A 12128-nucleotide genomic window follows, 5' to 3' on the forward strand; every position below is an offset into this window, starting at 1 on the left:
CAAACTGCGCCCACCACCTGGAGTTTGATCCTGCTGGGACTCAAAAGTGGAATCAGCCTTCCATCCTTCTGTGGTCGATAAAATGAGGACCCAGATTGTTGGGAGCCATAGGCTGACATTGTAAACCGCCTAGAGCAGGGGTCTTCAGACTTATGACTTGTGGACTTCAACTCCCAGAATTCCTCAGCAGCGTGCCTGGCTGAGGAATTCTGGGAGTTGAAGTCCACAAGTCATAAAAGGGCCAGGTTTGAAGACCCCTGGCCTAGAGAGTGCTGTAACTCTCTACGGGGGGTCTATGACAAGTTGCCACAGCCAACTCCCCACGGCCAACTCATTGCTGGACAATTCGCTATCGCCAACTCACCATGGGACAACCCATTGCAAGACAAAAGTTACACTAATATCAAAGAAATGATGAAGAAGAATCCTTCGAGAAAGGATGCAAAAGGAAGGACAGAATGAAATGTGAGTGGTAAAAATGCAAATAATTTTTATTTTATTTTAAATAATTAAATAGAATTGTTAAATTGTCCCGTGGCAAGTTGGCTTTGGCAAGTTGGCCATGTGAGTTGGCACAATGCGTTGGCTGTGGCAAGTTGTCCCCTTCCCCTCTACGGGGCACCATATTAAGTCTAAGTCAGTGGTTCTCAACCTTTTTAATGCCGCGACCCCCAACCAGTCGTAAGTCGAGGACTACTCAACCGGTCGTAAGTCGAGGACTACTCAACTGGGGCAGCACCGTTGGCAGAATGGGACTTTTGGCGGGCTCAGCAGGGCAGAGACAGCCTGGACAATTCCTATTGGCTTTTGAAGGCCAATAGAATTAGACTCTATTCAAGAAAGTCTATTCTATTGGCTTTCAAAGGCCAATAGAATAAAAGGGAGTAGCACAGCTAAGGAAAAGGGGGAAAAAATGGCGGACTGCGTTGTTTGGCGACCCCCGTGAAATGGTCGTTCGACCCCAAATGGGGTCCTGACCCACAGGTTGAGAACCACTGGTCTAAGTGCTGTTGCTAGTGCTATCATCTGGTCGATTTTTATTTGTGCATGGATAAGTAGCTGGATTCACCCACTGGTCCATGATGGTTTGCTTGGGTTAGGGTTAGGGTTCAGAAACCTGAATCTGGCAATGAATGATGCTCTCCCTTCTGACCTTGGCAGGGGTACCGACGACAGAGAAGCAAGCTGAGCCTCCTCCACCACCACCATTTCCTCCCAACAAGCCCACCATTGCCAAAACCAGCGCTGCTCTCATTAAGGATTGCTGTGGGATGACCCAATGCGCCATCATGTAGCTCCAGCATCTCTCTCGGGCAGCGTCTTCTGCTCGACCCACTTCCCCCTTGCCCCCCCCAAAAACCCCTGGTGGGCAAAGGAATCAGGACATCAAGCACCCAGATATTCTTGATCGTTGAATCTCCTGTTGTATTTCTTACAGTAACTTATGTGCCGAAATGTGCTATTCTTGGTGACTCCTTGGTGTTGCATGGACCTCGGTGAGCATGCCCTAGGTTAAGACGAGGAGTAGATGTTAACTGTACCCAGAACGCAGAGAAGACCTGTGAGGCGTAGACGGGGGAGTGGCTTATGGCTTGCAGGTAACATCAGGGGGCCATCTGTATGTCTAGAGCTGTGTCCAGACCGTCCACCCAGGCTTGATCTGGCTTGTGAGTCAACTCACTTTCTGGTTTTGCACAAGATGCTAAGTCATCTCCATAAGGTAGGAAGAACAGCCAAGATGAACACTGGGCTTAGCATGCTGTGTGAATATATCTGCTACCGTAGGTCTTGACCTGACGTGGTAAAGCATGGTCTGAATCCAGCTGATAGGTAAATTCTGCATATGGGTAGGACCGATTCTTAGCCTAATGCCAGCTGTGAAGTAGGAACAACATGTAGCAGTTTTAATGGTCTGTTGTGCACTGGATACATCTCACACCGTCTTCCTTTAGCAGGCAGTATTTGATCGGTGGGCAAACGGAGGCAAGCGCCCTCCGTGTGGCTGGGTTGGGTCCTTTTCGCAATGACATGTGTGTTAATAAAAATGCTAAATAGAATAGCTAATAGTTTATCAGAAGCTGACCGCAATCTGTTTTGTTCTGGTTTGCAGTGGCTTCTTAGCCGATCCGCAGGATCGCTCTTGTGCAAGGGACAATAAGTTGTGTTATTTTAAAAATTGGTAATGACTTCCATGGTCCCAGTTCATTGTTCTGTGACATTTGGGAGGGGCAGAGCTGCAACTGAGGAAATGACGTTGTGTTTCAATTTCAACATTTTGTTCGTTTGTCAAAGTGTAAAATACAAGGATAAATGAAAATAAAGGTAAAATAGGTGAGAAAAAAGGGAAGAGAGCAGAGTGTAGGGTGGGGGGGGGGAGAAAGAAAAAGCACTGACTTCCAACTTCTTTTCGTGCAGTAGAATAAGATAATCACGTGAAAGCTCAACTTTTTAGTTTTATATAATAATATATACTAACCATTTCTAGAACATCAAATCAGCCAAACCCAAAAGCAAAGTTTCATTTTTTTCCCCACCTCAAGCAATAAGCCCCAAAGTGGTTTCCTAACAGAAACAGAATGAATTGTAGGAAACAATTATGTTGATGATGTAGTTATTCATTCAGTTGCCTCTGACTTTTGGCATTTCCTTCACCCAGGTCTCTCTCCATATCCCATCTTACACTATTGTACTTGATTTTTCCTATGCTCTGGCTAGTGTCAGCTTTGACGGTGTCCAGCCACCATGTTCTTCGGTGGCCTGGTTTTCTTTTACCATTAACTCTTCCAAACATAACTGCTTTCTCCAATGAATTTCTCTGCATGACACGGGCCAAAATATGTGAGGTGCAGTCCTGTGATTAAGTAGGAAATACAAATTGCCCGTATGTTTAAATATGTAAGAAGGGGCGGAAGGAGCTAGATGAGACCAATTGCTCCTTCTTTTTGTCCAACAATCTCCAGCATTTGGAATTTCTCTAACTTTTATCTCGCTGAGCTCCAGGAAGTTAACCAAGTAATACCAAGATTCACAATGAGGCAGAACTTTGAACACACAACTGTTCAAACTACGGCAGATCTTGCCAGGTTGTTCTTGATTCAACCAAGCTCCTCCAACTTTTAGAAGGTGCATCCAGTAGAGGTTAGGTTGGAGACAGATCAGCCTAATACATTTATGGAACAGTCCATCTGCTTAAAATTATCTTCAAAAAGAGAGCCGGACTATATACAGCGCAAGTAGTCCTTGACCTACAACAATTGGGACCAAAATTTCCATTGCTAAGTCAAGTTCTACCGATATATTTACTGGGGAAAAAAAATGGACAGAGAAAGTCACTTGCTTGCTTGAAATTTTTATTGACAACTGCTTGGTCCCAACGCACAAAATACCACTTGACCCACAAAAGTGCCCAAACAAATTAGACAAATTTATATGCCGCATTGTCGCTTTTCACCCACCCAGAGTGCATAGTTGAAGGCTGCCTTGATCGGTTTCATTTCAGAACAGTAAAGAAATCAAAATGACCAAAGTGTTAAAGTTAATTTCATCATCTTAATTTATGTTCGAATCAGTCAAGTTACATTATTTTTTTCAAGCCTCTGTATGTTTTGGGTTTTTTTTTTTTTATAAAAAAACTTCATTAAATAATCTTGAGCTGTGAGAGGAAAAAAAAAAAAACCCTTCAAATTTATCCAAAACAGCATTGCATAACTTTCAAACAGCAATTTCGTTCAGAATGCCACATGGAATCCATTAATGATGGGATTATTCTCTACAGATCACCTGGCGACCTCTGTATTTCAAATACAGAACACTACTGGACTTTTGATTTCTTTCTTTTTTTTTTCTCCCCAAAAAACTTGGCTCTCGCTTTTTTTTTTTTTTAAGATGACTTGCAATCACACCTCAGAACAGCAAAAGGTTCTGCTTAGCACAACCCACAATTGAGGCCTTTGTTTTATGCAGGTTATACATAAAGCTACAGAGAGATGATCTCACAAATATTCGAAAAACACTAGAGGGAAAGGGAAAAAAAATATCTAACAACTGTTCCTATAAGCCCTAGGTCTGTAGAGGAACTGTAAGCCTGGCCAACATACTGTGTCGTGTCTCAATCTCAGAAAAAAAGCTTCCATTGTTTCCTTGAGTTCATAATGGCTATATAATTCAGAAAGGTTTAATAGATGGCTTTGTTTAAAAATCCTCTTTTAAACAAAATCCATTAAAAAAAAACACAACAGTACCTATAGCCATCAGTTGCTGGCTGTGAAAACCCCAGCCTTGTTTTTCCAACCTTGTCCATTATAAAATATAATTCTTACAAAATATATATATATTTCTGCATCCAGCCAGTGGAAACCTCTTAATAGGTTCTTTTCCTTTTGACAAGCAGTACAAAAATTTTTCTTTCCTGGCAAATACAATCCATTGTAAGTACCAGATTTACCCGGGCAGGGGTATAACACCTTCGGAAGACGTTTTTAAAGTTTCTCTCTCTCTCTCTCTCTCTCTAAAAAGAAGGCAAAAGGATCCCACTGACTTCTGTTAAGGCTGGCCCTTCTAAAAGCCAACAACTGCCACAACCACAACAACCACAGAAAAAATACCCCCATTAAGAACTGGAAGCGAAAAATGACGACACACAAGAGCAGCTTTCAATACCAGGAAGGATAAAAAAACCAGACACCATTAAAAAACCTTTTTATCGATTCAAATTTAAGCTTCCCATTTATTCCACGTTTAAAAATTTTTTGCAAACAAGGTTAGGCCTTTAACCTTGGCGTTTCTACCTCCTGCTCCCGTTTCAGCACTGCGGAAGCATCATCGCCTTTCCTATCTTAAAAAACTTCCCCTCACCTCGTGGCGATTCATGATTTATGCATTTCGATGCATATTTTGTTTTCTTGAAATCTCAGCGGCCCCCAGCAAGCTCGAGGGAACAACTGCAACCCGAGGCTCCTCAAGGTGCCTTCAAAATACCCGGCACTCAAATGACTTTCTCTCCAACGACTTCCTCTCAAATCAGCATCCACTGGCAGCACTCATAAAAGGGAAGCTTAAAACCATTTCTTACAAGTTTCCAGGACGGAACTAAATGATCACAGAAGGCCTTTAAAACGACTTCTCCTATGATCGGGGTTTTGGGGTGGGTGTTTTTTTGTTTTTGGCAATAGTTAATTACAAGTCATCGAAAAAAAAAATTAAAATACAAAAACACACCGGTTCCCAAGTTTTGCCCTTACAAAGCTAACTGTGAAAGACCCCACCGTGCATTCCCACCTAAGTGACCGTTTTTAAAAAGGCTCTCGAAAGGCCGTTCCGCACGACAAAATTACACACTGCATTGTTATTTCCCCGACAACAACATCGCAAATTAGAAACCGCCCGAGAGGTTTATGCAGGACGTGTAGAATTTGACATCGCCCTTGGGGGATCAGAAACTTAAAAATCCGTTCTCTTTGTCAAGGCTTCTCGCATCTGCTTTTTGTCCATACGGGACAGAATAAAAAAGGGTAAAATGTTTAGATCGCTCTTAACAAATATTTGAAGTCCCAATAATAATTATAATTATAAAAAAAAAAAACCAGCTAACTTCGGTTGAGATTGTGCAACGTTTCCACAGAAGGCAGTCACAATGACAAAGGAAACGGATTGGTGGCTTTCCCCCTCCAGAAAGTGATTAAAAATTAAAAAAAAAAAAAAAAAGAATAGCCGACTTTATTTCCTGTGTAATCTAACAATACGATGCTTCTCACACCAGGAGGAGATTTAAAGCTTGGTTACGGGTGCAAAGGAGAAGTTGGCGGCCAATTTGACTCGGCTCTTCGGCTGCTTCTGAGCTGGACTTTCCGTGGCTTCTCTGCATCCCGGATGTTCGGATGCAAAACAGGGAGTAGCTAAGATATTTTCCGTAGCTTTAGATGCTTCAGAGAAGTGACCGATTTCTTTACGAACTTCTGAATGACCAGCAGCCTTCTTCTCTTCAGGATCTGTCGTAATCTCTGGAACAAAAAGGAGGACTGTTTAGTTTTGAAACTAAAGGTAAAGGAGTCCCTGAGGATTTTACTCTTGTTAGTCGTTGCCTAGAGGGAGTGAGGGTCACCTGCGTTTCAAGGTCATTGAGCCAACGCTGCCCAAAGAAATTTCTGTGGTCATTTGCCCGGCATGAAGTCACACAGAATGCTGTTACTGTCATGGTTCCAATTAGGGGAATACTTCAAAGAACTTCGAGGCATTGTTTAAAGTCTCTGAATTAGTACAGCACTCTTCCGCATGAACATGGTGGATGGCAAGATATGAATTCCCCTCCCCTGAGCACATAATATTCAAGCACAATTCCCTCCTCCAATTAGCAGTCATAAATCACGTTCTCCAATCAGTCGGAAGGGCAAAGTTTCCCTTCTGTTCTGTAGCCTGCGGTTTCTTATCTTAACTCAGTGGTGGCGAACCTATGGCACGGGTGCCAGAGGCGGCACTCAGAGCCCTCTCTGTGGGCACGCGCGCCGTCGCCCCAGTCCTAGGCCTTCAACTGGGTTTTATAAAACCTTTTCGCTTTAGGCCTCCGTGTACAAAAAAAAAAAAGGTTCAATCAATCAGTCGATTTCAACTTCTCGCGGGGAAAAACAAAGATCTTGCAAAGTTGGTATTGATTGATTGAACTTTTTAGTCCCACCCAGTCTGCCATCACCACCGTAGCCACGCCCACCCAATGGGCCACACCCACCCAATGGGCCACACCCACCCGGCACCCGATGATGCATAAGTGGGTTTGGGGTTGCAGTTTGGCACTCGGTCTCTAAAAGGTTTGCCATCACTGTCTTAACTAATCCCCACACATATTCTTTCTCCTCCCCTCCCAGCATCATCTAATTTAACTCTAAAAGTACCACCCAGCTTATACAGAGAGTGGCTGCCTCTTCATATTTTGTCAAAGCAAGAACATCCAATGTTAGCAGCGTTGACAGTTACCTTCCCACCGAAGTGGTACCTATTTATCTACTCGCATTTTCAGGCTTTTGAACTGCTAGTCTGGCAGGAGCTGGGCCGAGGACGGGAGCTCAACCCTGTCGCATGTTGCTCGGGTCTCAAAGCTGAGCTGTTAGCTTTTCAGCCGACAAGCTATTTATTGATTCTTCAGACATCCCTATGACTTTAAGGGTAAACACAACACAGTCCCATTTCACAATCCCTTGGACTGCAAGGAGATCAAATCAGGCACCAACCTGAGTCAGTCACCAGAAAGAGAAACTTAAATCTTCCAAGCTTTTGCACTCATGCTTAGGAGACTAAACTTCTGGTCCCGGTGACCGACTCAGACTAGATTCTGCAACATTATCCTGGGACATGAATATTTGCCTTCGTTTGTGAGATCCAATCAATCACTCCTAAAGGAAAGCAACCCTGACTGTCAGGACTTCTGCTACTATTGAATGGAGCCAGATTTTTTAAAGGGAACAGTAACCTTTATCAGAAGGGGTCGGTGAGTGCTCTTCAAAACGGATGAGATCTGTTGATTCAAGAACCACTGGATCTGGTCTCAGCTGTGGGGAGGGAAGGCAGGAAGGGACCGGCTGGCATAATAGATCAACAGGTGAGGCATTGGTGAGGCAAAGCAGCTCTTCCTCGGCTTGACTGGAGACTGCAGAGGAGGAAGAAAATTAAGGCAACTCCTTAGAAACTCACAAGAGCAGTGAATGACTCACGTTAAAGCAAGCTTGCAAAATCACGCTGATTTCTTTAGTAAGGTCTAGTGAAGACACCCTGCTAGCGAGTGGGAGACCTAAGTTCTAGTCTCATCTTAGCCACGAAAGCTAGCTGGGTGACCTTAGGCCAGTCAGTCACTATCAGCCCAAATCCCTCTCATGGGGTTGTTATTGTGGAGAAAATAGGAAGAGGATGGCGTGCTGGATACGTTCGCTGCCTTGATTTACAGTATTTGCAAAGAATGGCGGGTCACAAATTGATAAAAAAGAGGAGAATGGGCTGGGAGATGAAAATGGAAAAAGACAAGTGAAACACAACTATAATTCTGGTCCATGGCTTATTCTCTCTTCTTAGATAACAATTATTACTGAATAAATATTATTAGATATTATTATTATCTATTATCTTTTTTGGCTTATCTATTCAAGGCCAAAAGACAAAAGACTCAACATTTACTAGGTGCCAAATAGCGGCCAGCAATCAATCAGTTACCGATGTTGGGTGCTTCCAGGATTAAATCTAAGGATCTCTCCACTCCTGCTGCTTTTGTGGATTGTCCATCGCCATCGGCCACTTCATTTTCGTAACTTTCGTCAGCCAGGGGAAGACTGGGAGAGTTGAAACGAGCTAAAGAAGGGAGGAGATTAGCAACTGTTCCATTTGACAGACAGTTCCCCCCCCCCAAAAGGAGAAAAGTTAACTCCATTACTTACTTTTCATGTCATTCTTCAGAACAACAATCCTCTTATGACCGTGGCCCTTTATCCATACTACCTAATTAAAAGCAAGGAAGACGACAGGTGAGATGCAAGTTAAGATGAACCTAGGTAAGCTTCTTGCTGCCTTAAAGTCTTCTTATACTCATTATTCCTGCAATCTTCCCTTCTATGTTAATTGCAATTGGAGAATAGCTTGACTCCCTCTTCTTTGGGGCAGTCCCTGAGATATTGGAACACTGCTATCATAGTCCCCTTCATCCTTAATGAAGAGACAGACATGATAGCAGTCTTCCCATATCTCAGGGGCTGCCCCAAAGAAGAGGGAGTCAAGCTATTCTCCAAAGCGCCTGAAGGCAGGACAAGAAGCAACGGATGGAAACGAACCAAAGAGAGAAGCAACCTAGAACTAAGGAGAAACTTCCCGACAGTTAGAACAATTAACCAGTGGAACAACCTGCCTCCAGAAGCGGTGAATGCTCCAACACTGAAGGTTTTTAAGAGACTGGACGGCCATTTGTCTGAAATGGTATAGGGTTTCCTGCCAGAGCAGGGGGTTGGACTAGATGACCTCCAAGGTCCCTTTCAACTTTATTATTATTATTATTACTCCAACTTGGACTGGATGAGTTCCACGAAAACATTGGAAAATTAGCCCAAATCACAATTTCGTGGCATTATAAAGCTAGATGGCAGATGTTGTTGTGCCCCAGTTTAATACCAGCAATCCTTGATAGCAACAGAACATTTCGGCTCAATTGTAATCGTAAGTCGAGCACTGCCTGTATAGGTCTGCAAATAAATGGATGAATAAAGCAAGCTATTTTTTTCTGAAAAAAACAAAAACAAAAAAGGGATGACAACTTTTAACAAAAAGTATTTGAAACCAAAGGCCCCTGAAACAATACAGCTGCCATAACACCATGAGCTTCCTTACTGAGAGTTTTAATCACAGACTTCTGAAAGGCCCACGGTCTTCACTTTATTGTCTATGAACTTTATAGGTAAGATATAAAGATATAAAATGATATAAAGCTATAAAATGAACATTTTCAGGGAGAACGTCAAGCTCTTGGCTAACAGGATGATGGGCCCAATTATGACATCATAGGAAAAATAACTTATTTAATTTCTTACCATGTTATTCTAAGTGACAATAGGGCGGCCAGGGGTCTATGGGACTGTCTGGTTACGACTACTATGAAAAGCTACAACTTGGATGTAAGAATCCTGCACATTTTAAGAGAAAAGAGAAAAGCTGCAGATACAAACCGATGGAATTGCCCCTAAAAGTTCCTCAAGGTTATTGTAGCCATATGTGTTGGGATGAAGTTCTTCTCCTGTGTATTTGCTGTAGGCTGTTGAGAACTCGTGGAGGAAGATCTGCTGGTAATGGTAGGTGTGAAGCAACATCCTCACTTTCTTGGCAAACACATACAGATCTGTAAGCTTCACATATTCTGCATTGCCATCAATAAAAACCTGTAAAGGGGGGGGGGCAAAGTAAGTAGTCCTTCTCCTTTTACAAATGGAAGAATATTTTTGAATAAAGGAAATAGAGGATGAAATCTATTTAGAAACCAAAAGATTCCATTCTTGACATGGCCGTGTCACACCATCCAGATGTGGCTTATAGTCACCTGGACTGTGGGGTCCTTATTACTCTCTGAGCTTGGTTGTTTTCTTCCAGATGTTTCATTACCCAACTAGGTAACCTCATCAGCACTGGTGATGCTACCTAGTTGGGTAATGCAATGTCTGCCAGAAAACCACGAAGCTCAGAGAGCACCAAGGACCCCACAGTTCAACCCTCTCTTCTATCCCCACCTGGATCCCACAACTGCAAGTTATGATCCATGCTGAGGTCACACTACTCCTAGGAACGTTGGCACCATCCATGCCAACCTCAAAAGACTTCCAAGGAGATCAGAAGAGTTTGTATCAAAAATAGAAATGGGTGGCTGGGATGTTTTGACTCTGACAAGGGTCGCACAGCTCCAATCTTAAAAAAAAAACAACAATCACAGCCCTGGTATTCCAATTCCAACTCATCTGTTAGGCTGGAGAATGGCTAGGTCTATATATAGAGAAAAGTAGACAAGTGAAATGGTAACTATTAGGGACTGGATACCACAGTGAGCTTTGCTCTCCATAGCCTCTGTGTTAAGAGGTCTTCTCTCACCTCGATAAAATAAGGCACGCTCATCAGAAGCTCGATAAAGGTCATGAAGCCATATTCACACGGGTTGAGGACAGCCCCCTGGGCAGCCTCGTAACGCCTTTTAAGCTCCTGCACAGAAACCACAGTGGCTTCATCCAAGGTCATGAGAAGCACCAGAAGATGCGAAGTGAGCGTCCGGAGGGACTTTTTATTGATCAGCTGAAGCTGTTTCCCAGATTCTACATGGACCACCTGGAGGAGTTGAAAGAAGAGAAGCAGCTATCAGCCTTCTACCCTATTGACTACAAGTCCCATAACTGCCAGAGCTACAGCAAGTGGGAATTCTGGAAGGAGGACAGGAGATTGGGGAAGAGAGCCATCCCCATCATTTAGAATTCTAGAAGGAAAATCTCTCAGGGTATTTTGAGTTGCTCAAAATGTGGTTTGGATTCTCCCTTGCTCAGCCAACCCACCTCCCCCATTAAGATCACCATCACGGTCGTTTTTCCTCACGTGGCACCTGAAAACCTAACCTTGATGACATGGCAAAGCTTCTGCACCAGGGCTGGAACGGAGCCAACGTCGTAGTCCTGGAGACGCAAAGGGTAGCCGAACGTTTTAGCGTATTCGGCAAGGACATCTGCCATCATGAGACATTTATCCTTCTGGGAACGGAGCAACTTCACCAGCTGAGCAGCTAAAGCTTTGACTTGTTCCGCCTCGGTTAGCATTAGGATTTTCTCCTCGCCGCATTCCAAGACCTGGAGATGAAGGTCAGCTTGGTTATTTAAGAGCGACTGGAGAAGGCAGTGCTAGAATATTGAGAGCAACTGTAGGATCCAAAGCTCGGTAAGTTTTTTCTTTCAAAGGCCATGGAAGACAAAGATAACAGGGTAATGTCTCCCTTGAGTTAAGTTGGATTTCCAGCAAGCTCATGGACATACCGGTAGTCCTCATTTAGCGACCCTACACCCAGAAGAAGCCGATTATGGAGAAAAGCTGCCTAGAACATTATCATCATGCACATTCTATGCACATTGGCTACCCCCTGCATTGAGTTATTCTAAACACCCTTATCATACAATCCACATGTGTTTCAGTAATGTGAAATGCAGTTCTTTTGTGACTACGTAGGGATTCTAGGCCGATTCCCCCCCCTTTTTTTTTACTCCACCCCCATAAGGATCCGCCATCCCTTCTCTCTTACAATTGCCTACCTGCAAGACGTCGGGTATGGCTTCAAAAAGTTCAAGTAGTTTGGTAAATCCGTAATGTGCAAGTTTGCACTGGCGCCCAAAGTGATGGTGATAGCACGGGATGAATTTGTTGAAGGGCATGCGGAAATAGGGCTGGTGGCGTAGCAAATCAATCACTTCTTTGCAGAACTGTTTCGTCCTTTCCATTTCTTCCTTGGTGCGTTCTGAAGATGGAAAAGGAGCGTCTCTCTCTTATTAGAGAGTAGTCCGAGGACACCCCCCCCCCCGCTGTTCCCTCCAAGCTGCTCTCGGGGCCCCCGCAAAAATCAAGTTTATTTATTTGTATTCCACTCT

General features: G+C 43.6%; 2 protein-coding genes across 6 annotated transcripts in view; one reads left to right on the forward strand and one right to left on the reverse strand.

The window, feature by feature from the left end:
* The window catches only part of BMERB1 (bMERB domain containing 1), a 23474-nt gene extending 19578 nt beyond the window's left edge, over positions 1 to 3896 (forward strand). For both annotated transcript variants that reach the window (XM_039360371.1, XM_039360372.1), the window contains exon 7: positions 1162 to 3896. In XM_039360371.1, coding sequence (XP_039216305.1) covers positions 1162 to 1295 — 134 coding nt within the window. In that variant the 3' untranslated portion in view covers positions 1296 to 3896. The remainder of the gene's footprint in view (positions 1 to 1161) is intronic.
* Positions 3334 to 12128, reverse strand: part of MARF1 (meiosis regulator and mRNA stability factor 1) — a 26960-nt gene continuing 18165 nt past the window's right edge. For all 4 annotated transcript variants that reach the window (XM_039360370.1, XM_039360367.1, XM_039360368.1 and 1 more), the window contains exons 20-27: positions 11796 to 11998; positions 11112 to 11339; positions 10600 to 10830; positions 9690 to 9899; positions 8415 to 8475; positions 8194 to 8328; positions 7460 to 7636; positions 3334 to 5999 (exon numbers count right to left, since the gene is read on the reverse strand). In XM_039360370.1, coding sequence (XP_039216304.1) covers positions 5767 to 5999; positions 7460 to 7636; positions 8194 to 8328; positions 8415 to 8475; positions 9690 to 9899; positions 10600 to 10830; positions 11112 to 11339; positions 11796 to 11998 — 1478 coding nt within the window. In that variant the 3' untranslated portion in view covers positions 3334 to 5766. The remainder of the gene's footprint in view (positions 6000 to 7459; positions 7637 to 8193; positions 8329 to 8414; positions 8476 to 9689; positions 9900 to 10599; positions 10831 to 11111; positions 11340 to 11795; positions 11999 to 12128) is intronic.

The sequence above is a fragment of the Crotalus tigris genome, unplaced genomic scaffold (genome assembly GCF_016545835.1).
Source record: "Crotalus tigris isolate CLP2741 ecotype Arizona unplaced genomic scaffold, ASM1654583v1 scf7180000019173.45859301935:6455823, whole genome shotgun sequence".
In the NCBI taxonomy this organism is placed as follows: Eukaryota; Metazoa; Chordata; class Lepidosauria; order Squamata; family Viperidae; genus Crotalus; species Crotalus tigris.